Genomic DNA, 19,067 nt, shown 5'->3' with positions numbered 1-19,067 from the left:
AGTCTATATGTCTTCCTTGCTGGCATACACATTCACTAAGTCCACAAGTCCTGTTTTAATTTTTTTTGAATCTGTCCCCCTCTCACTATCCCCTCTGTCACGTTCTTAGATGTCTGTACTGGTCTCTGCCTCCATTCTTTTCTCCACACACCTACTAGAGAAGAACTTTTCTAAAATAGAATCTGTTGATGTCACTCCTTTGAGTAAAATCCTTCAACCCTGCCCTTTCCCCAAACACATGCATGACATCCGAGAACTTCCATTATCTGGTCCCGGGTGACTTTCAGACTTATTTCTCACTACTCTACCATTCTTGAATACTACTGCAATACTTGCATGTGCTTGAAAAGACGTCTTTCTGTGTTTGTCTATTTGTGTGTGAATCCCTTTCTCTTCTGCATCAGGAATAGGCTGCCCTTCTCCCCACCTCTCTCTGATTCGTATTTTTCATCTGGCAAATCCCTACTCATCCCTCAAGACTCTTCTCACATAGTACCTCCTATAAGACACCTTTTACAACCCCCTGGCCGGGTCAGGGGCTCTATGAAGCTGTTCATGTAGTAACTAACCTGGGCTTCTCTTTATGGCAGCATATAGTTCATAGTTTATTAAAATCATTTAATCATTTTTCCATCTCCCCAGTAGACTCTAAACTTACTAAGGGGCAGAGAGCTTATGTTATTTATGTTTGTATTCCTGAATTTTTTTGTATTCTTATTAATTCATGACCATCTAACATGTACATATTACAGTGCCAAGCGATTTCACATAGATATCCCATTTAATCTCTATAACCTTATAACTACATTACTAATATGCTTATTTTATGAATATTCACCCACAAATATGTGTACTTGTACACACCAGTCAGTCACAATCTGGAGAGATATGTATTCCCCTTGGCTTTCTGAAATACCTGCCATATTTCTTTCTCCTGAGAAAGGAGAGCTTAATTTGACTGGTTCCATGAGCTGAGGTGACGGTCTTCTTTCTCAGGAAGCTGTACAGTGGATAAAAGTATGGGCTTTGAAGTTATTTAGAGCTAGGCTCAAATTCCAGCTCTTCCTCACACTAACTGAGATCTTAGGCAAGTTATTTAATTTTGAAATCTGGTTCCTCAATTATATCAAAGAATTGTGGTGAGTTAATGGGCTAATACATGTCAGTTGTGTAGCTCAGTTCTGGACATTGTAAGCCAGCAATAAATGGTACCTGTTATGATTGTATCAGACGTATCCCCATGCATGTTACACATTACTGTTCCATCTAGCTGTTTCTGGACCTTGGGTTAGAGTTTTCTCTCTCTTTCCACTATCTTTCTTCCTCTCTAGACTGAATGCTCCTAGAGAGTAAGATTCATGTCTTAATTTTATGTGTAACTCCAGTGCCTAGTATAATGCCTGCCATTTATCAAGAACTCAATACATGTGGTTTGAATAAATAAATGAATGAATGTACATCAATTATGCAAAGTTGAGTTCCCCAGCTGCTATTTAATCCAAGCAAAACGAAGTGTGTCCTGCCCTGTTTCTTAGATAGAATTCATCTTTTCTACTGCTTTGCCTACGGTTTTAATGTCATTTGTGGAACTTCCTTGTTGTTTCAAGGCAAGGGTGAGCATCAACAGACACAAGCTATTGCCTTACCTAAATCTAAGGCTGATGTCTCCGGGCCTCGGAGGGGCTGGCCTCTCTGCTCAGCATCTGCACTGATGAGGTCAGATCCATCAGCCTTTTTCTTGAGGGATGAGGTTTTCGATGAGGCCTCCAACTTCTTAGCTTTGGTTTGGGTTTGAGAGACGGGTTCACTCAGGTCAAGGAGATCCAAGCCTGTGGTCAAAACTATCAGAGACCGAAGAGGTTATGATAAGCCCACTCATTATCCTGAAATTATTTTTTAAAAATAGGTTTCAGTTTGCTACAGAAGGATTTTGTGCTTGTAGTGCAGGTTAGAAGCACCAAATTAAGTTAAGTCACCAATGATTTATGAAGACAGTTTGTATTTAGACTGGGAAGTTTAGAGTGGCATGCCCTCCTTTATTTGGCCTGGTACAAATCCACAAGATAGGAGCTGGACCAGCCTCCCAGTGATGAAGGTTTGAATGAAATTAACACGATAAAATTGAATCCGAGTTCAGGTACTATTTACTTAATGGCTTTGCTTTATTTATAGAGAGGTTTATTTTAGATTGCAGCTTTTCCAGAGAAGTCAATCTATCATATTCAGAAACATATTTGCAAAACAGTTATGAGGAAGATTTGGTGAAGTTTCTAAACATCTTTGTGTATTAATTTTAAACTACTAAAGTATAGAGAGTATTAAAGATTGCTGTCAATCATCTTTTATTTAATTAAGCCGTTCAATTAGAAAATGGCTCCCTGTTTGGTTTCACACTAGAGAGGTATATTATAATCCACAGTTGATGAATAGGTCCATATGTTAATACCTCTGCTGCTTAATATGCAAATTTAAATTTCAACGTAGCAAACCATAAAATGGTTACACTTTTATTTCCTAGCAGGTTGATTACATTGTATTAAATACTCTAATGAGGGCAGAAATAATAATTTGTTTAAATGCAAACTAGGAAAATGAGAATTAAAAAGGCAGGCTTTGTAAGTCTTCCTTTTTTTCTCTTATGGTGCAAGCAACTGGTGTTTGACTAGCCCATTGTGAGAAATGGAAGATTTCGATTAGAGAGGGGCCCTCCGCCTCACCTTTCCACCAGCCCTGGCACCTGAGAGGCTGGCTTCTGAACCAGCCTGGTGGCTGCCTGGCCTGGGATCTCTTCACCCAGCCAGCTTACAAAAGCCACCAAAATGACAGAGAAACTCCTTGTGTTAACCCTCCCTGGCACCATCTGCAACAACCACTGCCCCACTCCTCCTCTGATCTCCTGGCTTTTCCTTTTGGTAGGGAATGGATTTTTGCTGATGCCTCAACACTCTTCCATCTGCTTCCTCCTTGCACTCAAGGCAGGCTTAGGGCTCAACTGAGCTCACAACCAGGATTTCTGTAGTACTGCGTGGTCCTCACGAGCTAACCAGCCCTATGGGATCCTTAGGATAGTGTGTCAAGCTTTACTCTCAATAATCTTGCTTTCTGATTTCAATTACAAATCACAGTGGTTGGATGTTGATGGTGAAGTGGAAAGACCCGGCTCTACCACTGCTTAGCTGTGTGACTTGGAGTAAGTTTCTTGACCTCTCTGAGTTTTAATTTCCTCATCTGAAAAATGGGGAATTAATAGTCTGTCTTTTAGGTATGATATGAAGGTTACATTATCTCATTTGTAAATTGAATGCGTAAAGTGCCAGGCATACAATAGGTACTCAATAAACGTTATTTCCATTCTTTGGTGGCCAATTTGTGATGTTTTTCTTTCCTTTTCCTTTATCTCCTATTTTCCCTGCTCCTTTCTATTTTTGGCAAGAATCAGATCCATACACTGAAAGAAAGAGGAAAGCCCACCGGGAATAAAATGGAGGATGAGACAAAGATATTGGCTCTACAGAAGATGCTATGAAGTAAATTTATCATAAAAAGGCCTGAAAGCGTCAGCTTATCCCATTCGAGTCTTTCTGAGATGGGAGCCACTTTCCAACGCTAAGATGCCCTGAGATAGGAGTGTTTTGTGGCTAGCAAGTACTTGAATGTGGAAGAAAGAAGTGGCTTTCAGAGCTAAGCTGCCTGCCTTTATGTCTAAAATTTAAGCACGGCAAGCAGCCAAGATATGCTAGGATGCCACACATTTCATACCCTTTGAATGTTTACACAGAAATTTCCAGGCCACGTTACATTGGCAGAGATCCTAGGCCCACCGTGATTTCCTTATAACAGAAAAAAGTCTCTGGAATGCCATACATATCTTTTTACTAATTGTACAAACAATTAGGAATTAGTCATTTGCTCCCAGACTTCTTTTAGAAGCAAATTATATAGGAATCATCTACTTGCACACAGGAAGTACGTTTGTTACAGAATAATAACTGGTGAGTATTAATTTAATTCTATATCTGCTTCTCACCATTCAGAATAAATGAATTACTAAAAGAGTGAATTGCGAATTCAAACTTGGCTCAGTACCGTTCCTCTCCCCTCCGAACTGTCCTCGGTATTTCCTGTGTTTGTTCTTAGCCCTCTGTTCCTTTGTTCTTTTCCCAGCAAATGTGAAACAAATGCTTGGCACACACAAAAGGCCTTATTTGTTACCCAGTTGATGAAGGGGTGGTTTGGAGGTTGAACAGCAGGCTTTGAAGCTGAGAGAGTCCTTGAGGACCACAATTTCAAAAGCATAGAAGGATGGGTGCAGCCTTTTACTTTCGGGAGGAAGACAAATCGCATTTTAGCGTGTGTGTGTTTGTGTGTGTGTGTGCACTCTAGTTAAGACTTGAAAATAAAGGGTCTCACTGTTCCACATGGGCTTCAAAATAGCATGCTTTGGCATGGAAGGGGGTACCTGCTCTGCTGATTTTCTTAACCCAGTTTTAAAGATTCTCTTAGGCACATGGAAGTTTGGGTTCCAGAATCTGTGTGTTTAAATTAAGATAACAACCTCTTATAGTAGATGTGAAAATGTGTGTGTGCAAGTGTATATGTGGGCATGTTTGTGTGTGTGAGAGAGAGAGACACTTGAAGATGTTATGCTGCTGGCTTTGGAGATAGAGGGAGGGGCCATAAGCCAAGGAATCCAGGTGCCCTCTAGAAGCTGGAAAAGGTAAGGAAACAAATTCTCCTTTAGAGTCTCCAGAAGGAATGCAGCCCTGCCAACGCTTTGATTTTAGGACTGTTGACTTCCAGAATTATAGAATAATAAATCTGTGTTGTTGTAAGCCACTGAATTTCTGGTCATTTGAGTCAGCAGCAAGAGGCAAGTAATGCAGCTGGAAGGTCGTTGTCCATCCCGGGAGTCAAACACAGGCTCCATCACTCCGAAGCTTGTGTCTTCACCACTCCTCTCCTATCTGAACCTGGAGGCAATGTGCTGACTCTATTGATGTGCCTTTTATTTTCTTGTTTGTTTGTTTAGCTCCCAATTATTTGGCAGTTTGAGTAGTCTGAGGCATAACTTAAATAGTTGACAATCACAGAAACTTCTTTTATTTGGATAACCCAACTCTGTTGGGTGGAGTTTCCTGAAGATGGAGGATGTAATATGGCATGTATTTGCTTCCATCTATCTCAAGAACACCTGATTGAAGATCACAACCTATTGAGCTGGAAAGCTCCCACAGGGCACTGAAGATGTTTATAAATACTAGATTACCCGGGCCCTAGGAGGTGAGGTTGCTTAAAACAATTAGAATAAAATAGCATCTACTTTGAAGCACTGATTTTATACTTTGATGATAAACACAATGCTATTAACACCACTACCGTATAATGAGCCTCAGATTTTTAGTGAATTTCTGTAAAGGAATCCACATGGGGTGCTTAGAGAGGACAGATCGTGGGACAATCCCGACTAGCGCAGTCACAGAGCGTGCCACAAAGAGCTGATGGCATCTCTGTTCTGCTTTGTAAGCTACTCTGGCATTCCAGAAAATATGGTATTTCTTTAATATGATGGCTATAAAGCAAAGTCCTTTAGGAAGGATATTGCCAGTGACATCAAGTAAATAAATTGGACTTAAATAATGAAACCAACTTTTGCCTTTTTATTGGAAGATGTAATTAAAGCTACTTCCCAAATTTCTAAGTTCTCTCCAGAGACATGCCATTGGATTTATGGCTACTTGGGCTTCACAAGAATGTATTTTGTAAATAGTACACTAATCTTGCTGTTGAGATATTTAATTAGGCAGCTGTGATGGGATTGTGAACTTTGTTAAGGGTAGCTCTCCTCTTATATATAAGGGTCTCATATAGCTATATGGGTCCTATATCAAGGAGCAAGATTATTTTTTTAAACCTTGAAAAATATTTCTTCTACAGTAACTGTCAACCTAATGGCTCAAGTTTATGGATAAAGTTCTTTTAGATTATGTAGATTGATAAGTGCAAACTAAGGACTCCTGTTTTTCTTGCTCTGTAGAAAAGAGCTTTTCCTGTACTTGACATATATTAGATTTTTTTTGGAGATTACAGACCAACAAGTTATTATTGCAAGTTTTATGGTAATTACTTGTCCTACAATATAATCACTATCTTAAAATATTTTATTATCTAGTTACTTTCAAAGCATTTGATATATGCACCTGTGTATAATATATATTTATTTGCCATTTTAAAATCAAGGATACTTAATCTTGGCCTACCGACCACCGAGGGATACAGTTTGAGAGGGCCAAGGAATTAGCTACTTCTCTAGATTATGGATGAATTAAAGGTAATTTAGGATATTAATGGCAAAAACGTGGAAAACACCCTTATTGGACAGCTTGAAATTATGTTCATTGGATGACAAAAAGTTAATCACAATGTAGAAACAAGTCGAAAGCAAGAAAGATAATTGAAATACTTAAGAGAAAAATATAATTTAGAACTTCCATGAAGCAGAAGACTAATATGTTCTATTAGGTTAGTAGAGAAAAAACCTCATCATTTGACTGAACTTTGGAAGAGATAAATTTCCTATGTTTTTTACTCTGTGTTAATTTATATAAGAAATATATTCCTTAAACCTTTAAGTAAATGTCAAGATGGTGGCACACTGGCTTTATTTTTCCATTGGAAGAAAATGCCAAGTATAAATCCCTCTCATCTGGATAGAAAATTCTTCAAATTTCTCCTTGATTGACTTGGTACAAACTTGAAGCAGGTTTTCTGCCATATTTTGCATCGAGATTGTTTAATATCCATTCCTTATGTGTAAAGATATACATAAAGCCTAAGATGAAACAGAGCCTTAATGTTCAAAGACTGTTCTGATATCTCAATGTAATTTCATACTATTCTATAAAATGACAATGTTCCATTTAAAATTACTATTTTTTATTAACAATTTGAACATAAAATGATAACTTTACGTTTTGCCCAGAAGCTTTAGCTAAAAATTATTGGACCAAATTAGAATTCTTTCCAAGGTATGCTATAATTTTCCCTGTTTAAAGATGTATAATAATGTGAATTATGTTGCATCTTGAGATATAGACTGTGGGTTTTGCAATAATTTGAAAAAAAGTATATTCTTCAGGGATTAAAAAAATATAGTGTTTCTGCCTTGAGATATACTTTTAAGATTAGAAAACATCATATCAAACAAGAGTCTTCCTTCAGAATAAAAATCTGTGTGACGTGGATGCACTGAAGGCCGAGGCTGAAGAAAGAAAAATCCACAGTCTCAAAATACCAGTTTTCCTGACCCCCTACTGTAGAGGGTGTTATGGGTTGAATTGTGTCCCCCAAGATTCATATGTTGAAGTCTCAACCCCCAGTACCTCAGAATGTGAATTTATTTGTAAATAGGGTTCCTGGAGATGCAATTAGTTAAGACGAGTCAGATTGGAGTAGGGGCCCAATATGTCCTTATAAGTGTCCTGGTGTCTTTGTAAGAAGGGGAAATTTGGACACAGAGTGACATGGACACCGGGAGAATGTCATGTGAAGATCAGAGTTACGCTGCCACAAGGCAAAGAACTACCAGAAAGTAGAAGAGAGGCCCAGAACAGGTCCTCCCCGAGCACTTTCAGAGGGAGGATGGCCCTGCCGACACCTTGATTTTGGACTTCTAGTTTCCAAGATTGTGAGACAATAAATTTCTGTTGTCTAATCCACTCCGTTTGTGGTATTTTGTCATGGCAGCCCTACGAAACTAACACAGGAGGCAATACTGTAGGTATTGGGATTGTAAGAAATTACACTTTCTGTAGGCTTTTTTCCTCCAATATTTCACAGGTCTCTCTTTTACATGTTAGAAAAGTCTGGGTGAAAAGTAATTTTTGAGTCAAATATTGTGTTGCTTTCTCTGGTGGGCCCTTCCTGAGTGACGTAGTTTTAGCATCACTGAGAACTGGAAAGTGCAGAGGGCACAAGAGAAGGCGTGATTCATACCAGTGGCATCCTGCATTCACTCATTGGATGAATACTTACCCATGCCTATACGGGCCTATAAAGATGATAGCTTACCGTTTGAGTATGTTTAATTCCAGAAGAACGTTCAAATAAATTGTTGTAAGAGGTAGCAAATGACACATTTACATGACAGAAAAATGAAATCGGCTCTATAATATCCCAAGTGTCTAAGAGGTTTTGATTGTCATTTCAATCCACTTGAAGGGGATGCCTACGTTTTAATTTTACAGGGCTTTTGTCATACAAAATATTTCCAGTCAGAACCTGAAAAACCTTGCTCTGAAGTAGCAAGTAGCTTTTGTTTTAAAAATTTCCTAATGTGATGTGACAAGATGGGAAGATGTAAATATGAAAATATGCATAGGAGAATGATTCATTGCTAATAGTGGTACACTGATGTTTAGCAAAATTGGTTGGGTAATATACATCGCAGTTTCTTATATAATGAAAAGTGATTTATTGGTTTATGCTGAATAGTACATGCTCTAAAGTTTCATTTGGTTGCAAACATTATTCTCTACTTAAAATGCATTGTGGAAAGAAAATGTGCCTTTTACTATAGCGAAAATTAACTCTTCCTGAAGATCAGTTAAAAGCGAAAGAATTACCGGCTGTGTTGGACGTTACTGGCCTCGCTATTGCCTCCGATTTGGTTTCACAAAGAAAGTCATCGATGGAGGGACTCAGAAGGGGTCTGCTTTCTTGCTGTTCATTCACCAGCTGAGAACAAATGAACACAGGTGTCAAAGGGCTTTGTTAAACTGCGGAATCAGATGAATTAAAATGCAGCCTTGCAACAAAATGAGAATAGCAAGCCTACCAAAAAATAAATAAATCAATAAATAATGGGATAGGGGCAAGAAAAAAAATACTAAGGGATGGGGAATGAGCCTTTTAGCACTGTCAATGTATTTTTGATGCAGCCAACTTCAATTTTTAAAGCTCAAGCCTTTTTTTCTCCTCCTAGAACAGTTTTAGAGTTATTGTCTAATTTCAAGGTGTAGAAAATGACATCTATTGAATCACAGCTCCTAAGGAGCAGGCCCAGTCTTCACATGGACAAAAAGCTCCTACTGAGACCTGGAACACTGGTTTCAGATGTTCTGGTTAGGATGGTCAACCAGTGTTACGTGGTAAATGCACACACGCCGATCTATGTGTGTGTAGATAAACACTCTCCTTTTCTCCCTCTCTTAAAAAGCCCAAGTCACACAACTTTCTTTACATTTCCTTGGAATGCTTTTGTAGTGCATAACAAACATTATTTTGGGAGAGTGGAAAATATTGCTATATTAACGGTACTGTTATATTAACTGTAATCCAGTAAATATGTGTGTGAAAAATCTGTATGTAAAATAGACTTTTATAAATTGAATTATATTTTCCCATTGGCTTGCTCTCTAATCTCAGAAATCTTTCAGTTTGATTTTTAGTAGGTTTCTAATTATCAGTGGCAGACGGCTATTTCCTTCCAGTTATTCTGCACCTCTTTGAATCCAGACTTCCTCAAGTTCTGTTTCTATGGTTAAGGGAGAAAATACACTTATGATACACAAGTGGTTAATCCCTCAATTAACTGTCTTAGTTTTTCAGGAGTTTTTATATTGGCCTTTCTTAAAATGGGCACAGTTATCCAGTTTTCTACTTCTTATAAGAAAATGATGCGCCTAAAAATCTCTAGATTTTTAAATAGTTATTTGCAAGGCTGTATTTTAAGTGACACAAAATAACAAATGAAGTGTTGGGAGTATTACCAAATCAAAATATTTTATATGACTCTACTCACTTTCACTTCATTGTTTCTTTGGCACAATGTCAATGGTATTATAACTTAGGGCGTATGGAAGATGACAAGAGACCCAAATAATGGTGGATATGGAAAGAAAAAATGCAGTCCTATTATTGCTGAAGGAGGAATATGGAAACATTCAGTGATCATTTGGGGACTGAAACCCAAGAGGCACATTTGGTACTTTTACATAGTCATACTATTATCCAAACAAGGATAAATCTCAGATCTTCACTAGTGTTTAAGATTTTGACATAGAGTTGGCAATCTGATTTTTGTACCTATTAATTTGTGGACATTATTGGGGGATAAACGTTGAGAATGCCCCTTTTCTTTTAGTGTTGATGTTCCAGTGATAGAAATTTCTTCACTTATTCTAAGTTTTAATGTTACAAAGTACAAAGACACAGATTTGTCTAGGAATCAAATTATCCAAGGTCTGTTTTGGTCTTAACCTTTTTTTAGGATGTTCCTTTAACCCATAAATGAAACTGCATTTTGTTTTCTGAATTTGAACATTCCTGGATATCATCCATCCTATTTATATTGAAATATTTTTGAATGTAGAGGAACTATGAGCCTTCTATGTTTCTGGGATAAAGTAGATTTGAATTTTTGTAAATGCCATGGTCTATTTGAGTTTAGGAGTGATTTATAATATTTTCTGGCATAAAAGTCAATATTATTATCTAGAAATGTAGTTGAAAGCACTGATATAGAATATAATATACTAGAAAAGGAAGAAATGGCTAACCATCAGTGATTCTGTGAGCTCTTCTGAAAATGTGATTAGTTTTCCACGATCTGTATTTCATTTATAGTTAGTTCATGTAAAAACGGTGTGTATGCAACAGTTTCCAAAGGAGCCACACATTAATGTATATTTCCTGGTAGAACTTGCCCTTTTAACCATTATGTGCTTAGAGTAACGAACCCATTTAGTGTGATATTGCCATAGTGGCGTGGTACTGACTTAGAAACAATGCCCAACCTCCAGGTTGTGGCTTTCTCATGGCCGTCAAGAGAGACTTGAATTCTGCTGTGCTATAAACATTCATGGAGGATGAAGGTCACCATCAAATATGGCACCACACTATACTCACAGAAGGTATTGCAACAGGTTTGCATTTACTCAGCAGTACATTCTGATTACTTGGTCCCTGGTTGTAGGTCTTATTGACCGTGGGCTAAAGTGTGTAAGGTGCAAAGATTAAACACAACAAATACAACTGTGACTTTAAAAGTACAAATATGTATGTGTGATGTCGTAACTATCTCTTTAATAGCCATTATTTCTCTGAAGAAGCTTAATTTTATTGATAGATAACTGAGAATAAGTTTTATTCTCTTAGTCACGATTTTGAGAAATAGCATTTGTTATACAAAGATAAGTAAGAATTATATCCCACAAAAGTTCCCTTGTACTTTTTCTTTACTTTGGATACAATTAAATTCCTTTGTAGAAAAAAGTACGAATAATCTACTTCCAAATCACAGCTCTGTGACAAGATGTGTGGAATACGCCTAAATTTCTGTAGATACTTTTAGCTGTAAACCCTGAAAAACTATAGTCTAAATCTGATAAAAGAACTCTAGAAAGTGAGGCCTTTGTCCACATGAACATCTAGATGGAAAAACAAAGGAAAAGGCACAATTGAGAGACCTATCCTTTTAGGCAAATCTAATTTATCAAAGGTCCTGGGAGTCTTTTGAAGCTTCTCTCCTCCTTCAAACCTCAAACATATTTTCTGGAGAAAGTACCTCTATATTCCCAATTTTCTCAGCATAGGAAGAAAGGAATACCAAAGAGGGGGTTGCTCAGAGAGACCCCAGGGAGCCCAGGGCTAAGACGTGGCCCCTCCAGTCTTCTCCTAAACCCCCACCTCATAAGGTCAGTGTCTCTTCCAGACCTACTGTCTTGTTTCTGACCACGGTTCACATCTTGACTGATGGAATTGTTAAGACTGCCCGATTCCCATGACTGAGCTGCTGCTGTGGCTTTCTTTCGCGGGTATAAATCAAAGAGGAAGCAAGAAACTACTTTCTGAGTCAGTGTTTTTCAAGCTGGAGCACAGTTTAGCTGCTCCGAAATGCTGGGGTCGGAGTGGGAGAGAGCGGCAGGGCTCAGAGGTGAAGAAGATAAAGGGCCAGATTTCAGATAGCATGGAAAGGTAATTTGGGAACTGAAAGTTTTTTTGGTTTTGATTAAGATATGGAAGATGCAAAAGAAGATATCATGAAGAAATGTTTTCTTATAAGCTCTGAGGTCAGAGGCTATGTCTTACTCATATTTATATCCTTCACAACTTGGAATAGAATGTCTTTATATAAGACATTTATATAATGTCTTATATATAAGAACGTCTTTATATAAGAAGGGCTCAATAAACATCTACCAAATGGGACAGTGACTTTGCAGAAACTGGAGATATAATAATATCTATCTCAAACAATCCAATTTTGACCTGTCTTCAGTCAGATGAATTCAGGAATCATTATTTTAGCCATACTAAGCCCCATTTTCTTTTTATTTGTATAGCTTAGTATATAGCTTTTCACATGACCCCTTCCTTATTTTCAAGCAAGTTTATGGTTTTCCTATGGTGACCTGAGAATAAATAAATCTTTTAGGTCATAAAAGAAAATTGTAAACTGAACTGAATCCCCCAGATAGTTCCCCTAAGCTTTACTTCCAAATCGTATGCCATTTATTCTCTCTGTGTTCATTGGCAGATATGGCTTATTGACTTTCTCTTAGAATTACTTCCTTCAGTTTGAAAATACTTTACGAACTTACCTCATTTCATCCTTCGGTTCAGAGTACATTGATGTCATAAAAATAATAAAAGGCAAGTCAAAAGGTTTCCAATTTTTTTTGAATACCCGAGTTGGAATGATTGCAATTTTGGTCCAATCAGATTATCATAATTGAGTGAAAATGACCCACTTCATTATTAGATGCTAAGTCCTTTGTCTCACTTTGTTTACATTTTAAATTTTCATTTCTTATCCTCCTCTGTCCTCTTTTCAGTATTTGGATCAGTTCAAAGCCCTTTCTAATGGTGACAGATTCTTATTTCTCTTTCAGGCACATTGCCTGGGAACCTTCTTCAGCACCAGGCAGTGGGTGCCTTCTTCTGGCATCTCCACATTCCCATGCTTTACCCAGTTTTCTAACTTTAGTTTTATCTGTTTTCTTCCCACCAGACTATGGCCTTTTTGAGGGTAGAGACCTTATACAATTAATTTTTATATCTCATACTAGCAGTTTAACAACTGTTGACTGATTTTATATAGTCTAACCGAATGGTAAATTGTACAAAAGAATGACTGCATGGGCATCCTCAATTTCATACGGGGTTTGATCAACTCACAGAGAGGCTAGTGGTCCTCAGAAATGTTTACCAATTTCCTGGCAGATTTTAAAGGACAAATTGAAGTCCATTTTCCTCTAGTGTCACATTACTTAAATGTTTGGAAACCCAGAGGTACCTAAAGGGACATTTCCAAATGCAAGGCTTCTACTAAGAAGTCAAGAATGCAAAGAGTGAAAACTAAATGCAAAAAATTGAAATAAAGGCATAGGCCTGCCCCACCCCATCCTTGAAAGAAGGACGTGGACCAATGTAAATGGGAGGCCAGAGACACTTCAAGACATAACAGTACTACCTCACTCGGGAATTTTAAATCAGAGATTCCAATGTGGAGATTTTGAGGGAAACTTCTTATATGGTCAATGGACATGGAAACAAAAGGAAGCAGTAGAAGTAAGAAGGCAGGTGAGGAGTTGCATGTAGGGGCTTCTTGTCACTCAGAATTCAAAAGATGATTGAAACTTTGCACCTTCCTCACAATCATGGGCAGTGAATGAAATATTCAGTCAAAGGCTTTCAATTTACTTATGACTTAGACTGGTCAGTTGATGTGGTTAATATTAGCCACCACAGGACCAAGTTGGTTCTTATTTTATATCAATATTGTGTTTTGGGTTGAACAAAATGCAGACAATATCATCCAGCTTTAATGAGTTATTATCCGTTTTAAAATTTTGCCTAAAAATGCATTTGCCTTAGTTCATCCTGGATTTCTCTAATCTCAATGTTAAAAAAATTAAATTATTATATGATCTAAACTACGGGGGTATTTAATCAAGAGGAGAGGAGAGTATTTTGCTTTTACAATCTGCCATTACTTAAGCTTAATATAAACTTATATAAACTTAAGTTTATATAGCTTGTTTTGTGACTTAAATCTGTTTATTTATCTTAAACAATATATTGCTTAGGTGTTTCATTAAAAAAATATAGACCTAAAAGTTTGTGATAACTTATATCACTAAGAATTAACTCCAAATCAAAATACATTTCAGATGATAAAACAAGGTCTATGAAGGATAATAATCCATTATCCTATAATTTTATACTTCAGATTGATGATCTTAAATTGTTGTTTTAGTTTAAAAATATTGTTTTTATTTTAAACATTTTAGTACTTAGAGAATAATTTAAAAAGTTAAAACATTGAAGCTATTAAGTTAAAAAACAGTTGACAAATATCTCACATTTGTAATGTTGACTTAAACAATTTGTAATAATATACCACGTCTTTTTACCTAATCTAAATAATAGAAAAAATGTAAGATTGTAACATGCTTTTAGTAGATATATCTTGATGCATTTTGAAAATTTCTTTATTATTTGTGACATTATTTGTTGATTCAAAATATGTGTCATTTGTTAAGTAGGTTTTCACTCATAATTCTGTAATTGAACTATTTGTTTACGGCTTTATAGGTCCTAGCCAAGCTTAGAAATTTGTGCAATGCCCATCAGAATAGTGGCCGTATCAAAACTGAGTTAACTGACTCAATCTATTGAAAAGACAAGACAGCTAAATCATTACCACACATCCCTTAAGTATTCAGACTTTGAGAATTTTGTCACGGTAACTCTGACACCCTATAGAGTTAATTTCTTATGAACTAACAGTACTAATGGTTCTGCCCCATGCCCAGTTCTTATATATGGGTCCCAGTGGCTCTTCCTGTAAAGGATAACCATGTGACAACTTTCAACTCTTTAACTTGATCTAAAAGTCAATCAACTGACTACCAATATTTTCCTGACAGGATAGTTAGACTTACAAAATATGAATCTATTTACAGGGAAACAAACAGATATTACCATTTACAACTTGGGCAGTATTAACACTAAGGCAGGCAGGAGAACATAATTAAAGCAATTGTTTCAAGTTAGTAACAGAAACCCAAACAAGGCTATATTTAGTAGTCCTGAGAAAATTTTTCGAATCAAGAATATTACTCTTTTTATCTTTATCAGATGCAAAGATTAAATCAATATCAAGGTATAATGGGTGGGGAGAGATATAAAAACAAAGGCTGTTTGCAAAAAAAACCCACAAAAACCCCTTAACAAGAAGAGGTCTGGAACACACAGTTTTAAGATACTGTGCTCTAGAGCAAAAAATTAATGGGATACACCTTGCTAAAACATGTACCAGGAGAGGTGGTTAAAATGAAAAGTTCTGAAGGTTCCTTATGAGAGAAAAATATTCACTAAAGTCATTTCATTCTAATAAACAACAATACATTTTTTTCCTATGATATAGTCAACTTCTGGTACATAGTTTTTCCTTCTATTCTCAAATTGGGTTTATTTATACCAATACAATCTAGAGCAGGGCTGTTCAATAGAAATATAATGAAGACCTGGTAATGTTAAAATTTCTAGTAGCCACTTTAAAAAAAGTGAAAAGAAACAGGTAAAAATAATTTTAATATTATATTTTATTTAGTCCAATATCTAAAATATCATTTCAACATGTAATCAATATAAAAATTATTAATGCAATAGTTTACATTATTTTTCTTTGGACTAAATCTTCAAAATCCAATGTGTATTTTATACTTACAGTAAATCTTAATCTGGGGTAGACACAAAACATTCAATAGCCACATGTGGCTAGTGGCTACTCTATTGGACAGCACAGCTCTAGAGAAACTTTTTTCCTCAAAGATTTGATGATTCACGTAATTTTTTCTTCAAACCTTTCATCAATGCACTCTTGTTGACATACAGTTTGACTTAAAGTGTTAGTCTAGACCAGCATGAATTTGAGCTTCTCTGAAGTGCTTGACATATTTTTTGTTAATACAGAATTAATAATTAAGTTAAACAAAAAGAGCAATTCTCAGGGGCCCAGCAATTTCTGAGTTCAGGTCACCTGGCCAACTCTTCTGTTTTGTTCAATTTGTTCAATGTTCTATTAATGACTTCACTGGAGTATATTTGTCTCAATCTCTCTAAATGTGATCATAATAATCACCTAATACAAACACAATGCTTGAATATAAACTATTTTACTCTTACAATCTGTTGAATGAATAGTTACTAAACAAGTTAAGAACTTGTTGTTCGAGGACTTATTCTGTATGTTATCGATTATGATTGTCCCAAAGACATTATTGACAGAGCAGCACTTAGCTTGAGACATATCTGGAATCTATGAATGAGCAGCTGGCATCGACATACCAGTGGTGAGGATGAGTCAATGTGTTCAGCAGTATGTAGCACTATCGTAAGGGGCTTTACAGGAGACACCAGGACAGACATGTTTCAAGACACTAATACATTCACACAGGATAACGAGTAAGAATGTGGTATGGTACACGGACTGGATGCTGTGGTTGCCATGAAAAGTACTCACTTTTTCAGATCATTCTGCTGCTTTTTGGCTTGTGCATGCCACTGGTGCATAGCAGGGAAGAAGCCACTTGTGTATAGTGGAAAAAGTATATCAACTAACAAAACTGCATTTGACTGAGAAATAACTGTATCACAGCTGTCACTGAATTAACTCCATAACATTATCAACACAGCAGGTGCATTACATTTTATGAATCAGAACTCTCTGTTTGCTGATTCATAAACTAGCCGGTATGCAACAAGAATATGATGCATCAAAGAAAGCATTATATAATCTTCATGCAGTAAAATTGTAACTAGACCTCAAAAACATTTAATGCAACATTAGACAGGAATTAAAGAAGAAACTTGGTACACACAAATGTTCTGAATATGAGAAAATGGTAATAATCACAATTTCTTCTCTAAATTAAAAAATCAAAAATATTATTTTGCATTAAATTTTAAATTCAAGCTTAGGTTATAACGGTAATTTCGGACATTTGGAAAGGATTACTGGAAAGCACATAGCAATGCATGGTTTTGGAAAAAAAGAATTCTGGGGACTGGAGCCTGTCCTAAATTGTGATGTCCTAAAACATGTTACAGCACAACTATGCCAATTGCAAATTTGGGTAAGTCTTATCTACCGATGTATACAGCTCTGTCATTAGCTGAGAACTCCAAGTAGTTCTCATCTTCCATAGCCTTCCCCTGAGGAACTGTGGACTGAATATTTTGGACATGGATTCTGTAAAGGGCAGGAGATCAATGTAAAACCGTATACGTTTTACTATGTAAATAAATTAAGAATGGAGACTTGGTAAATATCAAGCAAATTTCTTTCCAACTACTACTATGTGTCATTGGGAAGAAGCATGTCTTCTTTACAGACAAAAACCTCACAATATAAAATTTATCCCAAAGTCCTGGGAATCTTTAATAACTTTTTTTATTATTCAGTTTTGATGTTATATGTTATAATTTTCATCACTTACAACATAGTGTTTAGAATAAAATAAAGCCACACATGTTGGCAACAGCTGGGGATGCGCTCTGATGATATTCTAAAAATAAGTTGCCATAATTTAGCTTTTGATATAAATGCCTTTCATGAGGACTGTAAATGGACATTTTTCTAATTCTAGACATGTTCATATAATTGGAACTGAATCGCTGCATTTACTATTGCATTACAGAAAAAAAGAGATGTTTAAGATAACAATCTAATCTAAATTATAAGATAAATGCAAGTAAAAATATTTTTCATTTAAGAATTTAAAACTGATAGCTCCACAGAGTAGTGATGAGTATATTATACATATTTATGTGGATTTTACAGGGTGTTTCAAAAGTCCCTGAGGACATACAGGATACAGTCTCAGCGTGTCTTTGCATACAAATGCAAACCTTTTTCTATACTTGTTATAATAAATGCTGAAAATGGCCCTCATGTGCTTATAATAGAGATGGTATTTTTACTGTCAAGGTCACTAAGTAGAAGAGGGGTCACAAATGCCATTTTCTGCATGGGGACTCAGGGACTTCTGGCTCATTCCTGTAAATTACTTATCCACATAAATATGTATAGACATATATGTAGTATGCATAGTCACAACATAAATATATTTAACATTTAAGAAAATTTAGATATTCTACTGGTAAACTGACATATGTATACAATATAACTTGTATTTATTCATAGGAATTTGATTTTTTTTTTTTTGGTTGTTGTTGTTCAAATGTATCATTAGCTTAATTGTTATTTCTTTCCCAAAGTTGTTAGCAAGACTCCTTTATAAAGAAGCAACATGTTTTACTTGCATGTACATTTTCTTTTTTTTAACTAAAGTTGAGTAATGGAAATGAATATCCGTGAATAAATCACTAAATGATGCCATTTTCCTTTTTTAGCAATTTTGTTTTTCATTTTATACTGTATAATTGTTTCATTGAAACTGTGCTTTTTAAAAAATTGATTCAAGTTAATGTCTTTTTTGCTAGTTAAAAATCAGTGTCTGATATATTAACATATGTCAGCTTCCTACAGGAACCCTATGGGTCTGCCCACCTGTGATGTCATAGTTAGGAGGGGCTTTTCTTCAGCAGACTCCTCCCTCGGTATCTCCTTCATCACCATGGCAACAGCCTTATCTGCCGCCCTAGAGCCTTTGCCCTATAACAGTGAAATCAACAATGACTTGTGTCAGGAGAAATCTTTAACTTATTATTTATTACAAGATATTCTAATGTTTAAAGAGCAATCCAACATATATGAAGAGGTAGGCTGCTGCAAGTGAATCTTGAGGCTTTTGGCTGAGGAGAAAACACACAAAATCTGAAAAAAGATTATTTGTGAACTTTTAGTTAGCTACTTTTTCACCTTTACAGCTGACATTATATTTAATTTTAACATAGTATTTTATATGTATAATGTATTTTAAGGCAATTTACATGACATGAACATAATTTTTATAGTATCAATTTAAAAACACTATGGATTGCCTGTTATGTTCATTTATAATTATTTCTATATAATCCCTAAATGTTTTGAATCACAG

General features: G+C 36.0%; 1 protein-coding gene across 13 annotated transcripts in view; it reads right to left on the bottom strand.

Moving 5' to 3' along the window:
- The window catches only part of PEX5L (peroxisomal biogenesis factor 5 like), a 209,296-nt gene that overhangs the window by 64,946 nt on the left and 125,283 nt on the right, over positions 1-19,067 (bottom strand). For 7 of the 13 annotated variants that reach the window (XM_070509374.1, XM_044771127.2, XM_070509373.1 and 4 more), the window contains 3 exons: positions 18,578-18,682; positions 8,622-8,733; positions 1,647-1,841 (listed from right to left, as the gene is read on the bottom strand). In XM_070509374.1, coding sequence (XP_070365475.1) covers positions 1,647-1,841; positions 8,622-8,733; positions 18,578-18,682 — 412 coding nt within the window. The remainder of the gene's footprint in view (positions 1-1,646; positions 1,842-8,621; positions 8,734-18,577; positions 18,683-19,067) is intronic. The other 6 variants (XM_070509376.1, XM_044771129.2, XM_044771125.2 and 3 more) reach the window with 1 other exon arrangement.

This window comes from Equus asinus, chromosome 5 (genome assembly GCF_041296235.1).
Source record: "Equus asinus isolate D_3611 breed Donkey chromosome 5, EquAss-T2T_v2, whole genome shotgun sequence".
NCBI classification, from domain to species: domain Eukaryota; kingdom Metazoa; phylum Chordata; class Mammalia; order Perissodactyla; family Equidae; genus Equus; species Equus asinus.
This window is presented reverse-complemented; position numbering and strand designations above follow the sequence as displayed.